General features: G+C 45.6%; 1 protein-coding gene across 1 annotated transcript in view; it reads left to right on the forward strand.

Moving 5' to 3' along the window:
* The window catches only part of LOC309562207 (complement factor H-like), a gene marked incomplete at its 3' end in the record, with an annotated part of 190,196 nt that overhangs the window by 14,961 nt on the left and 150,608 nt on the right, over positions 1–24,627 (forward strand). Inside the window, exons 2-3 of the mRNA XM_082266326.1 lie at positions 20,343–20,528; positions 22,047–22,152. Of these exons, the coding sequence (XP_082122452.1) occupies positions 20,343–20,528; positions 22,047–22,152 (292 nt within the window). The remainder of the gene's footprint in view (positions 1–20,342; positions 20,529–22,046; positions 22,153–24,627) is intronic.

Here is a 24,627-nt window from a genome sequence, read left to right on the forward strand (position 1 = left end):
TTAAAATCAGGCGCGATCAAAGGGTTAAGTGTGTGGGGGATGCTTTGACTGGAGGATGACAGAGATCGGTGTTTCTGCTTAGCAGAAACACAAGATCTTTGTCTTCCCCCCTCTCAAAGAATGACTGTCTGCCTTGTTTACATAGGCAGAGCGCTGTTCTGCCCCTTCTGAGAACGATCAGCGGGTTCAGGCAGACATTGCGTCCACCGGACCCGCTGATTGGCTCCCCGCTATTTCTAATCACAGCAGGAGCATTCCGCTAGTGGCATGCGCGCAGACCAGACCCACAGGTACGTGATTTTGCGCAGGAGGGTCACCCTTCCACAGTAGATCTGCGTGGGGCTGTCCTTAAGAGGTTAATTGGCTCCTGTCAAAACTGCCCATAGTATGTGTTAATGCAGGTTAGATAATGACCTCAGACTGTAACCTACTTGGAGGCTGGGACTGATGTAAATGTACAGTAAGTGCTGTGTAAAAAATAATTGATGCATAAATACCTGTGGAAAAAAAAAACTGTAGGTACTTAATACTATAATACATGCTTAACTGGTTCCCGACCGCCCGCCGCCTATTTTCTGAGGCAGTGCGGCTCTACTGCACGAACCGAGGTAGACCTATGTCGGTCGCGCACCTTCAGCTAGATGGCGAGCGCGCGCCACTGGTGCTCCTGCCCCCGCTTGGCAGCGGGGACTCCCATGCGTGGGGCAGGCGGCTCCAATTGCGGCCTGACACCCGTGATCGTTCCCTGCTGAGAGAGAAGAATGGTCGACAGTTGTAAGCACAGCTGACCGTTCTTCTCTCTGGAATGATCACAGAGCCCCTGCGATCCTTCTGTAAAGGATCACAGGTCTTTGTGATCGTTTCACAAGCCACGCCCCCCAACAGTTAGAATTACTCCCCTAGGCTCACATTTAACCCCTTGATTACCCACAATGTTAACCTCTTCCCTGCCAGTGTCATTATTAAAGTAACAGTGCATATTTTTAGCACTGATTACTGTAGTAATGTCACTGGTCCTCCCCGTCAAAAATGTCAGTTAGGGGTCCGATCTGTCCACCGCTATGTCGCAGTCCCACAAAAAATTGCAGATCACCGCCATTACTAGTAAAAAAAAAAAAACAATAAAAATTACATAAATCTTTTACCAAAAATATGTAGCAGAAAACAAATTGGCTTAAAATGTTAAAAAAAAATTTGATTTTAATTTTTTTTGAGAATGTTATATAGCAGAAAGTGAAAAATATTGTTTTTTTTTTTCAGAATTGTCACTCTTTTTTTTTGTTTATAGTGCAAAAAATAAAAATCGCACAGGTGATCAAATACCACCAAAAGAAAGCTCTATTTGTGGGGAAAAAAGGACATCAGTGTTATTTGGGTACAGCATTGCACGACCGCGCAATTGTCCGTTAAAGTAAAGCAGCGCCAAATCGCAAAATAGGGCCTGGTCATTAAGCAGGAAAATCTTCCGGTCCAGAAGTAGTTACTAAGGTGCAAAGTTGTGCAGAAGGGGACTTCTCATCTTCTTTATTGCGTCCAACTCAATTATTAACATAGCACAAGAGTGCCTATTAAACCTTGGCAAAAATTCAGAAGTAATGACATGAAAACTACAGAGGAGACATTTATGAACATACCAAGAGCAGCCTCTAGTGGAAGATAGTCAGACTTTAAGTGTATCACAATCCCTATAAGATTGTTTATGGATGTGGGCCGTTCCCTTTTTTAAGATACAATATATATATATATATATATATATATATATATATATATATATATATATATATATACAGTGGGTACGGAAGGTATTCAGTCCCCCTTAAATTTTTCACTCTTTGTTATATTGCAGCCATTTGCTAAAATCATTTAAGCTCATTCTTCTTCCTCATGAATGTACACATAGCACCCCATACTGACAAAAAAAACACAGAATTGTTGACATTGTTGCAGATTTATAAAAAAAAAAAAAAAACTGAAATATCACATGGTCCTAAGTATTCAGACCCTTTGCTGTGACACTCATATATTTAACTCAGGTGCTTTCCATTTCTTCTGATCATCCTTGAGATGGTTCTACACCTTCATTTGAGTCCAGCTGTGTTTGATTATACTGATTGGACTTTTTTGTGTAAATAATTTTTATTGAAATTAAATGCATACAATGTAATCGCACAAACGTACAAAACTGTAGTACATGAACAAAATGCAGGATCAACGTTAATACAGAAAATGCAGGTTAAACATAACCTAGAATGGGGAGTAGGAAGGGTAAGGGGTAGGACAAGGTAAGACAAGGGAAGATATGGATATGGCACATATACATCAATGACAGGAAATGGCTCAGATCAGAGTACGGGTAGAATGTATACACAATACAATAACATTAAATCCTGGTTAAGAGAGAGCCCAAAAGTTCCAGTGTGTATTGAATGCCTGTAGTGTCAGTTGGTTAATTGCAATAGCTTTCTTGAATTGGTAGTTTATCTTTAGTAGGTTGACAACGTCTGATAGATTCGGGGCAACCGGGTTTTTCCACCTGCGTAGGACTACCGTTCTAGCCGCAAGTAGGACATGAGTAATCCATGGTCTGAACGTGACTGGCATGTCATCTATTCCCAGGTTTAGTAACTCCAAAGCTGGGGATGGTGTCATCAGACACCCCGTGTGAGAGGACATATAGGAGAATACCTGGTTCCAGAAACTACGCAGTGAAGGACAAGACCACAGCGTGGGCAACAGAGTGCCCACCTGTGCGCAATTCCTCCAGCACAGTTGGGAGTACCTTGGAGAGAAACCTGCCAGGCGGAAGGGAGTGTAGTACCACCTATTTGTTATCTTGAGGGTCATTTCCCAGTGGCTGGCACAGTGGGAGTATTTGTGTATCGAGCTTAACGCTCTCCTCCACCTGGAGATGGGGAAGGCGGTAGCCAGATCTCTATCCCATTTGAACATGTGCATAGTCTTGTGGAATGTCATGTTATCTAGCAAGATATTATAGTAGTATGAGAGTTTGGGGGGTTTCGGCGTGGGCGTTGTAAGTAGGTCCCATATTTTACCATCAACTAGTATTTTGTTCAGAGGATTAGACATAAGGAAATGTGTTATTCTAAGTAAGTGATAAAAAGAATGATACGGGAGGTCATATTTGCGAATTAGGTCAGAGACTGGAACAAGAGTGTCACCGCTGTAGAAGGAATTAACGGAGATAATGCCCCAGCGTTGTAGTAAATGGATGGGGATATCAGGTATGTGTGGTTGGAGGGTAGATATTGGCAAAGTTGTCTCAGGGAGCACGTCCCTTTCATTGAGTGGAGCAGGAGAGCGACGCCACACCCGTAGGGAAGCTTGCATAGTAGGGGAGAGGGCCGGCAGGTTCCAGGCCTTCCATTTGTCGCTTAGAAGTAGAGTTTTAAGGTCCGATGTGGGTGCAACATCCCTCTCCAGATCCACCCAAATTGGAGGGTCTGACGTGTGGAACCAATGACGCAGTTGCGCCAGGATAGTGGCCCAATAGTATGATGGTATGTCTGGGATGGAGGCACCCCCAAACTGCTTCTTCCGAACCAGGGTTGGGAATGCACAACATGGGCGTTTGTCCTCCCAAATGTATGACATCAGAGATCTAGACAGTTTGTGAAGGTGTGTCATGGGGAAATGTATGGGAAGTGCCCTAAATAGGTACAGTATTTGGGGCAAAATAAACATTTTATATGCTGCCACCCTGCCGCTCCATGAGAGCCACAGGGGGCTCAACCGGGAGATATCTGCATTTATTTTCGTGAGGATCCTTGACATATTGATGGCTAATAGTCGAGTTAGATTGGCAGGGAGATCTATGCCGAGGTAGTGTATGCTGTCCGTGGACCAGGGAATAGGGATGGCCTCCGAGAGGTTCTCCTGAGTCTTGTTGGAGACTCCTATGTTGAGGACCGTGGATTTTGACGCATTTAATTTGTAGTAAGAAACCTTACTATACGCTTGAAGCATCGCGTACGCCGCGGGAAGAGAAATCTGCAGTTGTGTGAGCATTAAAATGATGTCATCCGCAAATAGATTTATTTTGTGATGGTATGATGGGAGATGGAAGCCTGTGATTTTACTATTGGAACAAATGGTTTCTGCTAGGGGTTCTATGATCAGGTTGAAAATTGATGGCGAGAGGGGGCATCCCTGTCTGGTGCCATTTGTTATGTGGAATCGTTTGGATTATGTACCCGATGTATACACCTGCGCTGATGGGGACGAGTATAATGCCGTAATTGCAGATAGTATAGGGCCCTGAAATCCGAATTTTAGTAGCGTGGCTCGCATGTACCCCCAGTGGACCCTATCAAATGCCTTTTCGGCATCCAAAGTGAGTAGCACTGATGGGGTCTTAGACTTGTGGGCGAGATGCATGATCCCTAGTATCCTCCTACTGGCGTCTGAGGTTTGCCTGCCTGATGTGAACCCCATTTGGTCCCTATGTATAAGGGAGGGTAGTATACCTTGTAGGCGCTTGGCCAGAATGCGCGCATAAATCCTGGCGTCGGAGTTCAATAATGATATGGGGCGAAAATTTGCAGGGGTGGTGGGGTCCTTGCCTGGCTTGGGTAAAGTGACAATATGGGCCCCCAGTATGTCCGGCAGAAGCGCAGATACTTCCATAGCCTTATTGAACACCGCCGTTAAGGTGGGACTCGCGAGGAGTGACGTGATTTGATAGAATTCGTTAGAGAATCCATCCGGTCCGGGCGATTTACCTTTAGGTAGGGTAGAGATATTAGATTGGACTTCTTCCAACAGTATCGGGGAGTTCAGTGAGTGTAGTTGGGCTTCAGTGAGTGAAGGTAGGGAGACAGCGTTGAGAAATCTATCAATGTCTGCCGTGGTAGGTTGGTGTTCGGTCGGGTCATTTTGGAGGTTGTATAGAGCACTATAGAAATTAGCGAACTCGTCTGCAATATCTTGTGGGTGCGTGATTTTGGCTTTAGTCAGAGGATGAAATAAGTGGGAGATCCTGGATTTGGCCTGCTTTTGTTTAATTTGGTTGGCCAGGAATTTCCCTGCTTTGTTAGCCTGAAAGTAGTGCTGTTGTTTGAGATATTGGAGGTGCTTGTCGGATTTTTCTATAAGTAGGAGCCGTAATTCTTGTCTTAGTTTGATTAGGGCAAGTGAGTCCGTGTCATTGGGGCGGGTTTTGTTAGTAGCTTCCAGTCTATGTATATCTTCTGTCAGTGATGCAACCTTGTCTCGCCGCTGTCTCCGAAGCCGTGACTGCTGCTGGATGCACACCCCTCTGACGAAGGCCTTAAGAGCACCCCACAGCACCCACGGGTCGGAGACAGACGGTTCGTTAACTTTAAGAAACTCCTGTATTTCCTTAGTCAGTCTAGTGCGGCACTCATCATTCTGTAACATACGTGAGTCACAACGCCATACATGTGTCTGGCAGGATCTAGCGGATTCCTCTATGGTTAGCCCCACCACCGCGTGGTCAGACCAGGTGATGTCTGCAACCGTAGAGGAAGTCGCTTTGTCCAGTAAATACATATCCACAATAAACATGTCTATCCTGGAGTATGACTGATGTCTTGGAGAAAAGAATGAATAATCCCTCTCCGCGGCATGTTGACACCGCCACACGTCAAATAATTTTTCACAGTGGAGAAAGGCCCCCAGTGACTGCTGTCGGTCCCGGGGGGACGCCGAGGAGTCCAACCCGGGGTCGACAACAGCGTTGAAGTCTCCACAGAGCAACACATGACCATACTTAATGTTATATACTTGCTTAAGAGTTCTCTTCAAGAAGCGGAGTTGGTGTGTATTCGGTGCATAAAGTACACAGAGGGTCATCGGCAGTCCGTTGATATCACACGTTACAATTATGAACCTGCCCTCCGGGTCCAGAACAGTTTTGTGGAGGGTGATCGCCAAAGAGTCCCTGAATGCCAGCATCACACCCCTCTTCTTTTCCGCGCAGGAAGCAAGTAGGGTTTGGGGAAAGTTCCTGTGGGTGCATTGAGGCCGGTTTCCTTCCTGAAAATGCGTCTCCTGCACAGCCAATATGTCTGCTTTACGGGATATCGCTTCCTTCCACAGGGAACGCCTCTTCGCGGGGTGGTTCAATCCATTAGCATTAATGGAAATCAACTTAATGGTCATGGTAATTCACATAAGTCTGTTGCGCTGAGAGTCCTGAGCAGTAATCATAACATATGTCCATGAGTAGTGTGCCATCCTCATTGTCCAAACATGTCGTGAAAGAGGGAAAAAGGGACAAGGGTGAAGGGGACAAAAAGCCTAAAAAAAGGACTGTCTCGGCAGTCCGAGAGCGGAACTGTCCGCAAAAAAAGCGGTGAGGGGCCAGATAGATTGACTATCAGTGGCCTAGGACAAAAATTGTGTGACTTCAGTCGCGATTAGGGCTAGAGTGTGCAGAATTCAACCTGGAGGGCCTCTTGCGGGACGCCACCTGCCACTCACTGTCCATGGGGCATAGAGGCATAGACAGAGGAGATGGAACCTGATCTGCTGGTAATATGTGCCATCTACGAAGCACAGAGAGGCCTTCCTCCAGTGACCTGATAGGTACAGTAGATCCTTCATGTGTGACCAGAAGGGTCGCAGGGTAACGCCATTTGTGTTGCACCTGGTGGTTACGCAAGGCTTTGGTAACCGTGGCCAGATTGCGTCTGGCCTGTAATGTGTGCTTGGACAAGTCCGGTAGCAGTTGTACCCCGCCATAAGGTTCCGGAAGCTGGTTAAGTTGTCTAGCTGCTAGCATTATGCGGTCCTTTGCGTGGAAAAAATGAACCCTCATCAGTATGTCCCTAGGAACTTCCCCTGCCAAAAAGGAGGGTTTGGGTAGTCTGTGAATTCTGTTAATCAGGAGCTCTGATTCCGGCAGAGATGGGACCAGTAGTTTAAACAAGGTAGTAACATGTTGCAGCAGCTGTGTGGGAGAAACCGATTCCGGAACACCCCGCACCTTAATGTTGTTGCGACGGGATCGGTCCTCTAGGTCAGCAACCTTATTTTTCAGCCAAGCGATTTCATCGGTTTGGGTATTCGTTCGATCGATAATCAGGTTAATGGAGTCAGCATGTGTGGAGATGGAATGTTCCACTTGGTCTATCCTGGAGCTCAGGGAGGAGATCTCAGAGGTAATTTGTTTGGTCTGTAGCTGCATGTCAGCTTGCATAGAGGCTCTTAGGGAATAGAGCATGTTTTTCATGGAAGCTTCTGAGATCGGGTTCCCTCCAGAGGAGCATGTAGAGAATGGATCCACAGGCAGAGGATTAGGGGCTGCAGATGCAAGTGAGGGATAAGTAATGTCCATACCTGGTTCCAGTGCTAGGGGAGGAGGAGAGTCTCTGCGTTGCTTGGTTTTTGCTGGACTCCTGGAGGACGGAGAAGGTGGGGATGGTGATCCCGATGATTGACCGCTGTCTGGGTTGCCAACGATGCGGCGCTGTGGCGGTGTGGACGGGAGATGTGGTAGTTTGCTCATCGGAGCAGGTCCTTGCTTCCTGCGCTGCCCGTCTCTCGGATCCCCGCCGCCATGTTGGTGGAGTCCGGGCGCCTGTGAGATGAAGAATCCCGTCAGTTTACTTAACTGGCCGGTATCCTTCTTCCTTCGAGTCATCGCTGCGGTGTTCGGGTGGGTCACTGAGCTGGTCCGGCGCTTCTGGAGGATGTGGAAGCCCGTGTGTTGATGATTGTCCCGGGTGGCCGTGCGGAGCTAGCCTAGTATGCAGCCATCTTCCGCGCTGGCAACCACGCCCCCCTATACTGATTGGACTTGATTAGGAAAGCCACACACCTGTCTATATAAGACCTTCCAGATCACAATGCATGTCAGAGCAAATGAGAATCATGAGGTCAAAGGAACTGCCTGAAGAGCTCAGAGACAGAATTGTGGCAAGGCACAGATCTGGCCAAGGTTACAAAAAGATTTCTGCTGCACTTAAGGTTCCTAAGAGCACAGTGGCCTCCATAATCCTCAAATGGAAGACGTTTGGGACGACCAGAACCCTTCCTAGAGCTGGCCGTCCGGCCAAACTGAGCTATCGGGGGAGAAGAGCCTTGGTGAGAGAGGTAAAGAAGAACCCAAAGATCACTGTGGCTGAGCTCCAGAGATGCAGTCAGGAGATGGGAGAAAGTTGTATAAAGTCAACCATCACTGCAGCCCTCCACCTGTCGGGGCTTTATGGCAGAGTGGCCCGACGGAAGCCTCTCCTCAGTGTAAGACACATGAAAAATTTAAGGGGGTCTGAATACTTTCCGTACCCACTGTATATATATATATATATATATATATATATATATATATATATATGCAGTGTTGCAGTCATTTCTGATTATGAACCATATTGGTATCCTAATCCAGTCTTTATTTTATTTATTTTTTTCTGGACATGCAAAATATTTTTCAGTTTAAAGTATACGTTCGTCTTTATGGAAAAAATAATACATTCACACATTTTTTTTTTCCCGGTAGGAGTCTGGAAAGCCTTGCATCCATGATCAGTAGATCACAGGTGCAAAGTGGACACCTGCAGACAGGTCCTCCAGCTTTCAGCACTACCACTAGGCAAACTAGGCAGCCGCCTAGGGTGCAGCCACAGCCGCTGGTTCGTACTGTTTGACCTTGACCTACAGTAGTGTGTGTGGTGTTTTTTTTAATTTTTTTTTATTTATATATATATATATATATATATATATTTTATCCTTTTGGTTTTATATATTTTAGTCCTTTTCTGTTAGCCCTTCACCACAAGGGGGAGTGTGGGTTTCGCTCCCCGGTTTCTTCCATTAGCAGGTGTTCCTGTGACACCTCAAGCTCTTTGGATGCCTGGATCTTCACGGTGATGCGGACCGGTTGTCCCACTTTTCCTGTTGGCTCGGGTGCCTGGAGCTCGGTATACTGTCGCCCTGCCCTCTTTTAAAATGGTGGCGGTAATTGGTTCTGCTGTGCATGTGCGATTGGCTATTGTGTGCATGCGCGGTTGAACTGTGTGTCTTGGACCAGACGAGCATCGCACACCGGATGGGGGACTGGTGTGGGCAGTGCGTACTCTCCCGTGGGGAGTATATAGGATGGCTTGGCAGGTCATTCTGCCTCTCCTGGAGGCACTGATAGTACTACCCTTTGTTTCTTTTTCTCATTGAGGCAGTTCGAGTGGTAAGCATGTCACAGACTTGTGTCCATTTAGGGGCTGCATTTCGCTGCACACTAGGTTTTTCACAACCTATTTTTCTGGTCTTGCTTAGGGCACAAAATAGTCTAGCACTGCCCCTGAAGGCAGGCCGTAGATGCTTTTATTTTTTTTTTTTAACTACTGGTTGAATAAAAAAGATTTGATTCCTCCCAAAACCACTCTGTGTCAATGCGGGATCCTCCCATGGAGCTATTGTATTCTGATGGTTGAGAGAGTTGTCAAAATACAATGATCAGTGTTGCTTGCTATACCGGGTGGCACTGTTTGAATGAAAAGAAATGGCAGGCTGATTGTACAGCAGTCAATCAAGACTTCTGTACAGTCAGCCTGCCCATCAATAGATAACAAATTTAGCCAGTCCCTGCTTAACCAGGTAAATTTCAATCCATCTAAGGCAGATTTAATCTGAAGAACAAGTCAATGGACTACAAGAGCGCTCATTGGCACCCTCCTAGTTCACTGAAACTAGAAATCCATATATATGACTTGTGTCCTCAGACTCCTTAAAATGTGTAATGTCATCCCATCCTCCTCCTCTCCCCTCCCCTCTCCTCCTCCCTCTTCCTCCTCCTCCTCCCTCTTCCTCCTCCCTCCTCCTTCTCCTTTCTCCTTCTTTGAATTGACCTGGAATGGAAGTGGTTAAGGTGCTTCTTGGATGTTGGGTCCCTCTTTCTGAGAAACCTATTATTAAATTGACAACTTTTGTTTAAAAAAAAAATATATATATATATATGTATATATATATATATTTTAATTTTCTTTCTGCATTTCCTAAAATCATGTGGCAAAAAATTAGCTCTTCACTCATATGACTCCCCATGCCTCTTAAAAATATCTTGGGGCGTTTACTCTCCAAAAATTGGTCATTTTGTGTGTGTTTCTACTGGGCTGGTGCTCCAGAGCCTCCAAAATAGTGATGGGTAGCCAAGAAATTAGAGTAAGTAAATTGTAATGTATGCTCCTAGAAAGCCTGAAGGTGCTCTTTTGATTTTGGGTCCCGCTGTGTGTCTAGACCTGTGAAAAAGTCTCACACGTGTGGTATTGCCAAACTCAGGAGAAGTAGCAGAATATATTTTGGGGTGTATTTTTAGGTATGTCCATGTTGTTTGTTCTTGTAATCTAATTATCAACTTTATGTAAAAAAAAAATATATACATTTTAATTTTCTTTCCTACATTTTCCAAAAACTTGTGGCAAAAAAATTGCATTTTCAAAAGACTCATTATGTCTTTCAGAAAATACCTTGGGGTGTTTGCTTTGAAAAATAGGGTCATTTTGTGGGTGTTTCCACTGTCCTGGCACTCCAGGGCCTCTAAAAATTTCATAGGTAGTGAGGAAAGGCTAAAACTGAAAGCATACTGTCATTGTGTAAAATCCTTAAAACCTAACCGATATCTTGTACTCTCGAAGGTCACCAAAACTTTTTCCTTCATTCCTTCCTTCTGTACATCTTTCTCCTAACATCAACCAACAAGATTATTAATCTCTTAACATTTAGGTAGTTTGGATTTATAATACCAATGTTAAAGGGGTTAACCTATGCACAGGTGTTTGTTGATTAAGCAGTGTCAGACAGGATTATTATTGAGTTTCTATCTAAAATATTTTATACAACGGGCTTTTCTTCTCACAGATTACCTCCAGGAACTCAACCACGCCTTCACTTCAAGCCCTTCCCCCTTTGCAGGGGGGAGAGCACATGGCATGAAAGGGTGGATGAGGCCAAATTACACTAACAGTGATAGGGCCTTACAAATACCATGAGTCCATTATGCACAGGGTTCAGATGTACACTACATACAGTGTGTAGGACTCAGGGGTGGTCTATGTACAACCGGCAAGGCTCAGGAGGCCACTATGTACAGGGTCAAACAAGAGATTACTTTGGTCCAGTGCTGGGGAATGATGATGCAAACCGCTGAAGGCATACAATAAAGAACTTTAAGTGTCTATGCCACATTTTATAGTAAAAGGTTTATCGTGCAAAGTCAAATATTCCTAAGTAAAATTAAGCTGACATTAAATCCATATAAAACACCTTAGGGTGGTAAAAAACTAGTCTCACCTATACCTCGGACAGGCACATTCCTGCATGGCAGTGCCAATACTGGGGGTAGAAAAAAGTGCAGAAAAGCTCAGGGACACTTGGGTATGTCCCCAATGGAAGAGGTGTCACGTCGCGGGTGTGGGGTCAATGGTGTAAGGAGACCCACAGTGGACAAGGCAGGAGACATGAAGGAGCTGAATGACGCAGCTGGTGTAGTGGGGTGGCGCGCCAGATGTGATGTCGCCAACACGGAGCGATGTCGGACCAAGTTAGGAGATTCATACTCTCTAATTGCCCTGACCACAGCAAAGTTAGGGATCAGACACAGATGCAGTGGTGGAGCAGATGGGAGGCTGTCAGCGGGCTGTGGTCATGACGACGCATTTCGGACGTGGCTCTTTATCAAATAATGTGACTAAGACAGCCTGGGCGAGTTTAAATAGGAACTGCAGGGGTGTGGACATTTGGTCTTAAAGGCATTACATTTTTAGGTTTTAGTTGCCGCAATGCTGAGCACCATGACAGTATTTATTGTACTGGTTACTATCTTAACAAAGAAGCAAACAATGGTTATCCTGACCGACCTAATTAACCTGTCTAACAGTATACATTAAAACAGGGACACATTTGCAAACATATGCGTAAGTTGCAAGGCCACTTTGCGGCACCTTGTATTACCTGCGCTGCTAACTCCTATAAATTTATGAGAGTCTCCACAGTGGAAGCACATACATTCTAATGGATAGATAGGGGGCAGGTGGGCCTGGAGGTATAGGGGCACACTGGACACTCAGCACATAGCACAATGGCAGCAAAGGTGTCCAGTGTATCTCCTCACTAATATAACATCACTAACAAACAAAATGGCCCCTGCCCCCATCTAAAACTGGCCTTCACAGCAAGGAGCACATGGAAGTGCAATGCATGTAAGACAAAACCAGAGAAATTCCCAGCTCAACTCACCAACCAGTCTGCTCACCAACCAAATTAACCTAACAGTATACGGTAAAAACAGGGGTTTAATTAGCACACATTTGCAAACGCATGCGTAAGCTGCAAGGAGTGGACACTTCATGGCACCCTGTATTACCTGCAGTCCTAACTCCTGTAAATTTATGAGAGTCTCTAAGTTGAAGCATATGCATTTTGATGGATAGATAGGGAGCATGTGGGCCTGGAGGTAGCCCAACCCTCCTTATAGGTACAGGGGCACACTTGATACCCAGCACATAGCGCAATGGCAGCAAAGGTGTCCAGTGTGTCCCCTCACCAATGCAATATCAGTAACAAACAAAATGGCCCATTCCCCCACCTATAACTGGCCTTTCTCAGCAAAAGCATGTTTCACAGGCCAGTCCACCCCCAATCCCCCCCCCCTTCCCCAGTAAAGAGCCCCCCCCCCCAAAAAAAAAAAAACCTGCCCTTCCAGTACAAATCTGTATTTTCTCCGCCAAATCAAATCTTTGCTCCCCCACCTAGAGAGGACCAGAGAGAAGGACTGCTGCTGAAGAACAACAGCAACTTACTTAGAGAGTGTGTGGAGTAGGCGTGCTTTAGGTTGAGCTGCCACCGGGATACTGGAGCAACTGTGCACGTTCCCCGCCTCCTCTGCTCCCATAAGGATAATGCAGAGCAGGGAGGGCTGTGTGTGCACTGCTGGGAGAGGAACCTGTCACCTGTACACACAAAAGCTAGGATAGTGACAGCAGTGAGCAGCAGGTAAGGGGCTAGCACAGGAGGTGGCAGTACTCCGGCATGTTCTGGCCTAAAAAATAGCCCTGGTTATACATATCTGCATGTATACATATTGTAAATATTATATATATTGTGCTACTTTCTTGTATATATTGTATTATTATTTAATGTTCTACTTATGTATAAATGCTCCTTCCAGGATGTGGGAGGAAAGCCCTGCCTTGGACTGCAATTATAGCTCATGATGGTTTATTTGCAAAGTAAAAGAATGTTATAGAAGTCCGTTTAAAGAACACAATTGCACCACCTATTTATCCCTATGGGGGGAAGGTATGTGGAACATAGACCCCCCCCTTTGCACCCACTCCTGAGCCTGGTTCCAGTTAGTATCAGGCTAGGGTGCTTCAGATGGGAATAGGTGAGATATTATGCAAGATTACAAGTGTACAAATGTTGGGTGTATATCACATTAGTTCTACATCCACTGTGTGATAAATCGAATTCATAGTACAGTAAAATACATTCCAATGGAAGAAACAATGTTGTGTAAATCTTGATTAAATATGTGAACCCAACATTTCATATTCATGATATGCGACTGCTGTACCATGTACTTGTATGAGAAAGTATCCTGTTCTCTTTGTATTACTTCCTTGGTGTGAAATCCCTGGTGTTCCTGTCAGTCCCTCTGCTTTCCTTTAAAAACTGACTACATTAGGTATGAAAGCACAACATGGTCAGTTCTCTAGCTGCGATGGGAACTCAGCCTGCTCTCCTCCAATCATCAGACTTGTCCTGACACATTCCCCTTGCACAGCCTTTCACTGGGAAGTTCAGGGTGCTTCTGTTTCTCCTCCCCCAGCTCTTATGCAGCTGAGAACAGAGGGAATGTGATCACATAAAGGAGAACAAGTGTTTATTATGTTTTTTTAAAGCTTTAAACAAATGTTTTGTCTTTCATTTCTATTTTAAACGAAATGGGTTGTTTTGGGGGGCGTGGCCTATGCATGCTACTGTGAGGACGCACGCTGCCGGAGCTCCTCCGTGATCCCCGCTTTTATCAACTACCAGCATCTCATTCACGCCGCCACTCTCATCACCCGCAATGGGGAAACGCACAGGAAGGTCCCTGTCGCAAAAGACGCTGTCCTTGGGCTCCATCAAACCATTCCTGACCGCGGAAACGGAGGAATCCCAGGACACCGGGGGACTAGGCCGCTCGCTTGGCAGTATTAGCTCCTCCCCCCAGCGGAGCTCACCAGCACACCACAGATCTCCGGCCTCTTCCTGCTGCTCGGACGGCACAGACGAGTCCCGCAGTCGGTTGGCGGTTGCGGCAATTGTAAGCGGTCTCCCCACTAAAGCTGACCTGGCCTCCATGCTCAGAGGCTTGGAAAAATCTATTAAAAAAGAGGTCTCCTTGGTCCGCGCTGATCTGTCCCACATGTTCACTCGTGTAGAAGAATCTGAACACAGGCTTGATTCCCATGCTGCCGCCATCCAGGAACTACAAAGCACCACTAAGAAGCTGATCTTGGCACACAGAATGGCCCTGTACAAACTGGAGGTCCAGGAGAACAGGTACAGGCGCAATAATATCCATATACACGGCCTCCCTGAAGCGACCAAGGACCCTGATCTCCTACCAACGGTACGTGGCATTTTCAATAGACTGCTCTCCCTGTAGACAACCCAATGCGGATTGATAGAGTGCACAGGGCCCTCCGTCCACATAACTTTCAAGTGGATACCCCACGGGATGTCATCTGCAGGGTTCACCACTACCCTGAAAAAGAGCTTATTATGCTCAGAGTGCGGGAAGCACAGTCCCTAGAATTTGAGGGGCCCACCTCTCCCTGTTCCCGGACCTGGCCCGGGAGACCCTGGAGCGCCGCAGGGCACTGAAGCCCCTCACCGAGAAGCTGCGTGCAAACTCCATCCCATATCGCTGGGGTTTCCCGTCATGCCTGATCGCCACCAGGGATGGCCACTCCGCTACGCTGAGGTTCCCAGAGGACCTAGAGAAATTTTGCCTGGACCTTAACATGTCGCCACATGAACTCCCCGGATGGCAGGAAGATGCTTTGCCCACCTTATCTGCTCCCATTGAGGCCCCCTGGCAAAAGCTCTCAAAGAAGCAGAAATCTCCTGCTGGATCTCAATCCTCACATAAATCAACCTGAGAGTCTGCTGTCCCTCCTCTGCAGCTCTTTCCACCCTGGAAGCCTTGCAATTGTCCCCCCTGGGATGCCTCCTTCATCCTGAGGGGCTTACCCAGTTCTTTTTGGGGTGGCCTTTCTGAATCATGACCTGTGGAGTTTGTGTAATCGCTTTGGTTTACTAAGGTTCTCATGTTTTGCTGGTTGTTTTTCATTTTGTTTTTGTTATATTGTCTATCCAGGCTTGGTCCAGTTCTCCTTCCTAGTGACCACCCCCTCCCTACCTTTGAGCAGTGTTCAGCTCTTCTTCACCTGCGTTTCCTCCCGGGTAGCTGGTCTCCTGGGTGGACTGCAGGTGGGGGATTCCTTTCCCCCGCTCCCTGGTGAGTGTTTTCTCACCGTTATGCCGCCGCTTTGTCGGCCCTTCCCTTCCTTCTGCTCCTCTTTCTTTTCCTGCTCTGACTTTTTCTTCCTTCCTGCTTTCCTGTCTCCCTCCCAGCCCTGCTCCCTGGTATGTCCTGGCTCCCGGGTTAATTTGCTCTTCTACCCCATGCGATCCCCATGGCGACAGTAACCTGTATCTCCTATAATGTGAGAGGACTTCAAACCCCTGCTAAACGCCATTGTCTATTTCGGGAATTGGACAATCTAAAAGGAGAAGTGGTGTTTCTTCAAGAGACCCACATAACTCACTCCTCTACCCTTAAGCTGTCCTCCCCTGACTATCCCCTCTGGTATTATGGACTCTCTGATGTCCGCAACTCTAAGGGAGTCGCCATTGGGTTTCGCAGGGGGTCTTCCTTTAAATTATTGGATATGATAGCTGATGATAGTGGAAGGTTTTGGTTTTCGAAGGGTATCCTGGGCAGCACTACCTGTTCACTTGCCAATTTTTATGCTCCTAATGAAGACCAAGTGGGATTCCTCACCTCCACCCTTCACAGGTTTCATGAATTCGCCTCCGGTATCTCTCTGGTAGCAGGTGATTTCAACGTCCCTTTAGACTCTAATCTTGACACTTCCTCCGGTAAGTCCTATATAGCACACAAACGCATGAACTATCTCTGCAAACACTTCCATGAATTCCAATTAGTAGATATCTGGCATGCTCTCCACCCCTCAGATAGGGATTATTCCTATTTCTCTAAAACACAAAACTCCTACTCGAGACTTGACTATTTCCTGGTGGACCAGTTCCACCTGGAACTAGTCGACTGCTCCTCCATTGCCACATCCTCAATTTAGGACCACACCCCATCTTGTCATAACTATCCCCTCTCTTCCACATAAAAGATCTAATTGGAAACTTAATGATTCCTTACTCACTGATCCACTGGATAAGCAGGAGATAGGTGAGGAGCTTGCCAGATTCTTCTCTGGCCACTCCTCGCCGTTCATTAGCCCCGCTGTACGCTGGGAAGTTCACAAGGCTTGCATAAGGGGTAAGCTGATGGAACTAGGCTCCAAGAAGAAAAAGAAATGCTTCTTACGTCAAACCGCCCTCATCACAGAAATTTAGACCCTGGAGCGTGAACATAAGGCTTCTCTTGCAGACTTAACCCTGCACTTACTGACACAAAAGCGTGAGGAACTTAAAGCCCTATTCCACTCACAAAATAAAACTGTTTCGTAGGATTTCCCAAAGGATCTACGAATGGGGGGATAAACCCAGTCGTCAATTGGCCCGCTCCCTGCAGCAACAAAAATCTGCTTCCTTTATCCCTAAGATCAAGCGCACCGATGACTCTCTGGTGTATGACTCCTCTTCCATAGCGGCCGGGTTTCACGCCTTTTATCAAAACCTATACACAATCCCTAAGACTATTCATGACCCTGCCGTGAGGCTCATGTCTGAGTACATAGCTTGTTCCAACCTCCCGCCTATCCCCCCAATCAACTTGAGTCCTTGGAAGCAAAGATCTCTGTTTCCAAACTTCACACTGCCTTGGCCTCCATGGCCTTGGGTAAAGCCCCCGGCTCGGACGGTTTTTCTGTTTCTTATTACAAACATTACCCGGATACCCTACTCCCACACCTGGCCTCCTATGTAAATACTCTCCTTGAGGGTGCACACCTACGCCCCAAGACATTGCATGCCCACGTGACCATTTTACCGAAGGAGGGTAAGGACCCCTCCCTCTGCCCCAGCTATCGCCCCATATCCTTATTAAATATAGATGCTAAACTATATGCAAAAGTCATCACCAATAGATTACTCCCACTCCTACCTGCATGTATCGCAAACAGCCAAACGGGTTTCATCCCTGGGCGCGAGGCCAGGGACAATGTTTCGCGCACGATCTCCCTCCTGTCCCATGTGCGGCGGCGCTCCCAGCCCACCCCATTGCTTTCCACAGATGCAGAAAAGGCATTTGACAGGGTGGACTGGGAGTTCTTGATGACCACCCATCAAGCATTTGGTATTGGCCCACGTTTACTCCGTAGGATTAGCGCTCTTTACCATGCACCCACAGCTCAGATAAGGGTCAATGGAATCCTCAGCGATCCCTTTACACTCTCTAACGGAACCAGACAGGGCTGCCCTCTTTCCCCCATCCTCTTCGCCATGTCCCTTGAGCCCTTCCTTGCCCGAGTCCAAGCTAATCCATCCATACACGGTATCACGGTCGGGGCGACGTCCCATAAATACGCAGCCTATGCTGATGACATTCTCTTTTATGTTCAGCAACCCCTCATATCCCTCCCTAATCTCCTATATGAATTCCAGCAATATGGCTCCTTGTCTAACTTCAAAATTAACCTCTCAAATCTGAAATCTTGAACATATCCATTCCTCCCTCATTGGTCTCCTCCATGCGCCCATATTTCCCCTTTACTTGGCAACCTCACTCGCTCAAATATCTAGGAGTCCACCTCACCGCTAATATTGACGACATGTCCCGAGTTAACTACATTCCTTTACTTTACTCTGTCAGATCTAACCTCCACAAATGGCATCATCTTGCCACCTCCTGGCTAGGCAGAGTTAATGTCATCAAAATTAATGTTCTGCCCAGAGTGCGCTTCCTGTTCCAAATGCTCCCGTTCAATGTACCTGGTAATTTTGTTCAGATACTGAATTCCTTGGTGAAGCAGTACATATGGCGCCACTCACACCCCCGGGTTGCTTTCTCCCTTCTTTCGCGAGTAAAGTGTCAGGGAGGGTTGGCGGTGCCTGACTTTGGGAGATATCTGATTGCTGCCTCCCTCACATGGACAGCCGACTGGCAACACTCCTCTCGGGTGAAGCTGTGGGTCCAACTGGAACAGGAGTTAGCGGCTGCTCCCCTGTTTGATCAGATCTGGATCCCACCGAAACCTAGAAACTTTGCTGACGCTATATCCCCTCTTACCAGTTTGGTTTTTCTGCATTTGGGACGCACTTCACAAAACCCATAAGCGTCAATACAATTCTCCTCTTATGCCGATACTGGGTCATCGTTATTTTTTGCCTGGCTTCCGAGACCCATCTTTCCTTCAATGGCTTCTCCATACTGCAAATCCTCTTCTCCACCACATCACTTCCACAGGTGGGATACTACCTATAACTAAAATCATCCGCTTCTCACCTATGACTTTCATGGACTATTGGAAATACCATCAGCTGAAACAGTTTGTGTGAGCTCTCCCTCAACCGTTGCGGTCCTTACGTTCTCTGAATCCACTTGAGCAACTTCTAGCCCTCTAAATCCACTCGAGCAACTTCTAGCCCACCCAAAACCACGTAAGGGAATGCTTTCACTGTTCTATAAAGCCTTGGATGCATTGCTACCCTGCTCTACCCCCTCCTTCCTGAAACAATGGGAGTTGGATCTTCAAACTTTTCTGCTCTACAGGAAAAAAACATCCTTTCTATGTCACACACCTCTGCCATCTCCACCAGGACAGCTGAGGCCAACTATAAACTGTTAACCCGTTGGCATTACTCACCTGCCAAACTCCACAGTATGATGCCCTCTATACCCGACCTGTGCTGGAGGGGTTGCGGTTTGAGAGCCACGCATGCGCATATATGGTGGACGTGCCCAATCATCCGCCCCTTTTGGATCACAATATTATCTCTAATCAAGGACATTCAAGGCTCACCAGTCGCTAACGATCCATGGACTGTGCTGTTTCATGACACCAAAATTCCTCCGGCTCACTATCGCAAGTCTATTACACCACACTTAACGCCGCTAAGGCTCTCATCCCGAAATACTGGAAACAATCTATTGCACCCCCCCATACACCAATGGTTGAAATCTGTTGATTGCATCTACCACCTGGAAGACATGAACTTGGACTTCAGAGGTCTTGCTCCCCTGGCACATAAGATTTGGGCCGGTTGGTTAGTATTTACCCATTCCTCCACCTATGCTGCATATATGTCTATAGAGTCTCCTTGATTGTGTAAATTGCTGTTTTTTGGGATACACCATGGGAGCCCCCTTCTCCCTCCCCATTCCGCCTTTCTCTATCTTTCTCTCTTCTTTCCCCCTTGTCTGCCTTCTTTCCTCCTTTCTTCTGCACTCATTATGTCATTGAGCATCTTCGCTCTTATACCTGGTTGGTGCACTGCATAATTCCCGTATATGTGGGTTTTACATTTACCATTCCGTATGCTTTATCCTGACACCCTATGTTATTCATGCATGTCACAAAATTGTACATGGAATTTCTTAACTACCGGTTGTAATATAGGTATATCTCTGTTTATGTATTTCTTATATTTTAATAAAAACATATTAAACAAAAAAAAAATTGGTTGTTTTTACAAGGTGAGGGTTCACAGATACTTAACATTTTTACACGGGCAAATCTTGTTTACTGCACTTTTTACCATGAAAATCTTTTTTTATAAAGGGCAAATCTGGTTTGAAAATTGTCAAAAGCCACTGTGGCAAATAGAATTTATGTGAAATATTGAATTGTGGCCAAAAAATGGGCAAATCTTGGGCAAAAGCTGTGCAGATCAATGATAAATATACCCAAGTGTGATGCAAATACAGTAAACCATAAAGGAAAAATAAAACGCTTGCTAACATTGGATACAAGGCCTACAACTTTCCTCTGTTTCAAAAATATCAATCAATACATGCTAACAATAATCCTCTTTTGTGTGCGAAAGTTTGCTAGAGAAGTCTAATGGTATACAGCAGTGTGCAAGAGTTTAACTGAAAATGTTCGGTGTTTCATATCACACCTGTCCAGCACTATCCAGATATATCACATTAACAATGTTTTAATAACTTATTTTAGATTCCTGTGGAGCACCGCCAACATTTCGAGATAAAGAACTGCAGGGTGAATGGAATAAAGAATTTTATACTCCTGGTACACAAGCACAGTATTCCTGCAGACCTGGTTACATCCGTCTTGGAGCCACTCGCTATGCCTGTATTGGTGGCAAGTGGGATACTGTCGGTAGCATTGGACAATGCAAAAGTGAGTATATTTTTATTTAACTTTTGTAACTTTACCTGCATATGCACAATATTTGTTTTTCATCCTTCTTTTTTTTTCTGTTGTCTAAAAATGTATTACATTCAATAATTGTTATGCTGGATACCATAATATAGGCAACAAGCTTTCATTCTCTATTAACACCTACAACTTAAAACACAATTTAGAATTCCATCAGGGTGTAGTACTGGCAGTGATAAAGATAAAAAGACAAGGCGCCTCTAAGTGCAGTAGGCTCTGAGTGTTTATTAGGTTAAAAGTATAAAAGCACTCACATTTGGTAAATGTGACATGGGCATAGCAAAGATCTGTCTGGAGTCTTACTATCCGCTGTGCTGAATGGTTGCAATGAGGACATCCGGTGATCCGCTTCCTGTAGATGCGTCCTTTCATCTGTGTCTCAGCCTGGTCGGCATGAGATTTCCTGAAGGCAGGGTGTGGACGCAGCGGCTGGTGTCAAATAGAGCGAGTGGTGGGCGGTTACATGTTTTGGAGCTCAGCTCCTTCGTCAGACCTCCTCTACAGGAAGCGGATCACCGGATGTCCTCATTGCAACCATTCAGCACAGCAGATAGGAAGACTCCAGACAGATCTTTGCTATGCCCATGTCACATTTACCAAATGTGAGTGCTTTTATACTTTTAACCTAATAAATACTCAGAGCCTACTGCACTTAGAGGCGCCTTGTCTTTTTATCTTTATCACTTTCAGAGTAGCTTCTCCTCTCCAGTGCTGCCGAAGTGCAGTGTCTCACCTAAAGCCTGCTGTATTCCACGGAAGCGCCCATACAACAAACCCTTTTTCTTTGTAGTACTGACTGACAGTGATGATGTTTGCGATCAATTCATGTATCTGTCAGACAGGTACCTTAATCTGTCAGTGCCCGCAATGAGTCAGAGGGTCCACACTGACACTCCTTTCTCTGTGCACTTCCACCCCCCCCCCCCACCACTGGGCCTGTCACACTGACAGGACCACCATATCTGAGGAGTTTTGTACTAGAGGTGTTTCAAATTTGACCTGTATCTGACTGATTTAGCAGAAAAAGCAGAGATTTACCAGCTTTTGGTGGTCTGATTTTTGTTGTATTTCAGAAGTTCTGTGGCCCTTTTTATTTTTGCCTTGCACCTTCACTTCCTCAGCCATTTCTGTTCCTTTCCCATCTTGTCCTCCCTTTTTTCTCCATATAACAAGTATCTGGCAGGATTGCTCCATCAGACACAACCCCTGACATAACCCCTGATACAAACCTATTGTAGGAGCAAATGTGTGTTTGTCAATACATTGAGTTGTTCAAACCAGTGCTTGTGCCTAGAAGATTTCCCTTGTATTAATGTTCTGATGACAATTGTAAAATGTTGGATTTCTGCTTGTTTCCTGTCCTGTTGTCACCATGGAAAAATTGGACCTTGGCAAGCTTTTCTAATTTGCAATATATAAATAACATAGGTATCCCTATTGATAATAACCTCGAAATTCCAAACTACTTGTATTGTTTAGAGAAATCATGTGGGCATCCTGGAGATATTGAATTCGGTACATTTGAACTGAAGAACGAAGAGTCATTTGTGTTTGGAGCAGTTGTTGAATACACTTGTAATGAAGGGTGAGTTACTACATATTATAACTGTTTATTTGTCAAAAGAAGTTTTATAAATATGTACAGCCAAAGTAGAATGTATATTATTCTGAGGAGAAGTTAATACGACTGGAGCAGTTTTGAATGGCACCCAGTCTGCTTTTATTTTTATATATAGAGGGAATCCAATGTAGAACTACCATAGAAATAACATAAGATTCCAGTAGTGCAAGGATGGTGGCACCCTCCTACCACCGTTTTGGGATTAGAGACCACTCTATGATGATTCCCTTCACCAATGATGCAATAATACAGCTGTATAAGGAAATGACAAAACTACACTTCCCTAATACTCAATGTACATGGATGTGTAACATTTAAACACAAAATAAAGTTCATAAAATCCTTTTTAAAGTCCATAAAATAAAGCAGAATGTCCCAGGAGTCTTGCTAGGAGATGAAATTATGGGTCACCAAACTCCACCACCACTGTGCTCGGGGAAGATCTGAAATGCTCACCCTCCGAATATTGTTGCTTAACCACTCTCATGGCAAAGCAAAAAAGCATAAATCTCAGAACTACCCTGGCAAGCTCTTAAATAGATATCTTCCAAACCGCAGCACTCCGGAACCTCTGTAGATCCAGTCAGTGCAGACAGAATGGCCACATGCTGACTTGGCAGATTCCACAGGCAGCTTTCCTCTTCAATACACAGAGGTTGAATCCAACATAGTTGTACTTCAGATAAATGCAGTCCAGAGGATGTTTTTCCAATCTATCTGTACCGACCCTTGTGCTGTTGATCTTCGCTTTCCTGAAGAAATTAAATTGCTGGATAGAGATGGCCTTGTGGTTCGCCCGATGGTCGGTTTGCGGCAAATTTTGCTTGTTCGCAAATTCGCAAAAAGTCGGACTTTTGCCGATGTTCGTGAAGTTGTCCGCGCCGCCATTTTCTTTTTCATTCAGAAGAACTTTGACCCATGACACAGCTGTCAGGTGGAACGGGACAGCCAATTAAAACATTTCAGCTGTGCTCATGGGGGAGAGATTGCCAGACACAAATAACTCTGTGAAGATCCACAAAAGTCCTTTTCAGGGCTGGTATTTCGGTATAGGTCTACTACTAGTATCTTTTCAGGTTAGGGGCAGGTATCCAGTCGGTGCTTTAGGGGCAGTTAGAGATCGGCAGCAGTCACACAAATCGCTCTGTTAATGTCCACAAATGTCCTTTTCAGGGCTGGTATTTCGGTATAGGTCCAGTCTCTCTTCAGTATAGGGACAGGTTTCCAGTCTGTGCTTTAGGGGCAGTTAGAAATCGGCATCTGCAGTCACACAAATTGCTCTGTTAATGTCCACAAAAGTCATTTAAAGGGCTGCAATTTTTTTGGTATTGCTGTGCAGTGCACTATATAGGGGAGAGGGGGGTAATCCACAGTATAATATACTTTGTAGAAAGCATATTATAGTGGATTGGTAGTATTATTGTGCACTGTGCAGCATTGTGACAGGTGTGGCGACTGAGCGTTGGGAATATTAAAGGAGCACTCTGACCACAATATTAAAGGGGCACTCTGACCGCAATATTAAAGGGGAACTTTGACTGGAATAATAAAAGGGGCACTCTGACCGCAATATTAAAGCGGAACTCTGACCGCAATATTAAAGGGGCACTCTGACGGGAATATTAAAGGGGCACTCTGACCGCAATATTAAAGGGGCACTCTGACGGGAATAATAAAGGGGAACTCTGACCGCAATATTAAAGGGGAACTCTGACCGCAATATTAAAGGGGCACTCTGACCACAATATTAAAGGGTAACTCTGACCGCAATATTAAAGGGGAACTCTGAACGCAATATTAAAGGGGCACTCTGACCGCAATAGTAAAGGGGCACTCTGACCGCAATAGTAAAGGGGCACTCTGACAGCAATATTAAAGGGGAACTCTGACAGCAATATTAAAGGGGAACTCTTACTGCAATATTAAAGGGGCACTCTGACTGCAATATTAAAGGGGCACTCTGACGGGAATAATAAAGGGGCACTCTGACCGAAATATTAAAGGAGCACTCTGATGGGAATAATAAAGGGGAACTCTGACCGCAATATTAAAGGGGCACTCTGACCGCAATATTAAAGGGGCATTTTGACGGGAATAATAAAGGGGCACTCTGACGGGAATAATAAAGGGGAATTCTGACCGCAATATTAAAAGGGCACTCTGACCGCAATATTAAAGGGGAACTCTGACGGGAATAATAAAGGGGCACTCTGACCGCAATATTAAAGGGGAACTCTGACAGGAATATTAAAGGGGCGCTCTGATGAGGACACACTGAATGTAAAGGGGCACTCTGACGGGGACACACTGGATGTAAAGGAGCACTCTGATGGTAACATGGATGTAAAGGAGGGACTCTGACAGGGACACACTGGATGTAAAGGAGGACTCTGATGGGGACACGGACACAGGCTGAATGATGGCGGGGGACACGGGCTG

Source organism: Pelophylax lessonae (genome assembly GCF_965119305.1).
Source record: "Pelophylax lessonae genome assembly, chromosome: 8".
In the NCBI taxonomy this organism is placed as follows: domain Eukaryota; kingdom Metazoa; phylum Chordata; class Amphibia; order Anura; family Ranidae; genus Pelophylax; species Pelophylax lessonae.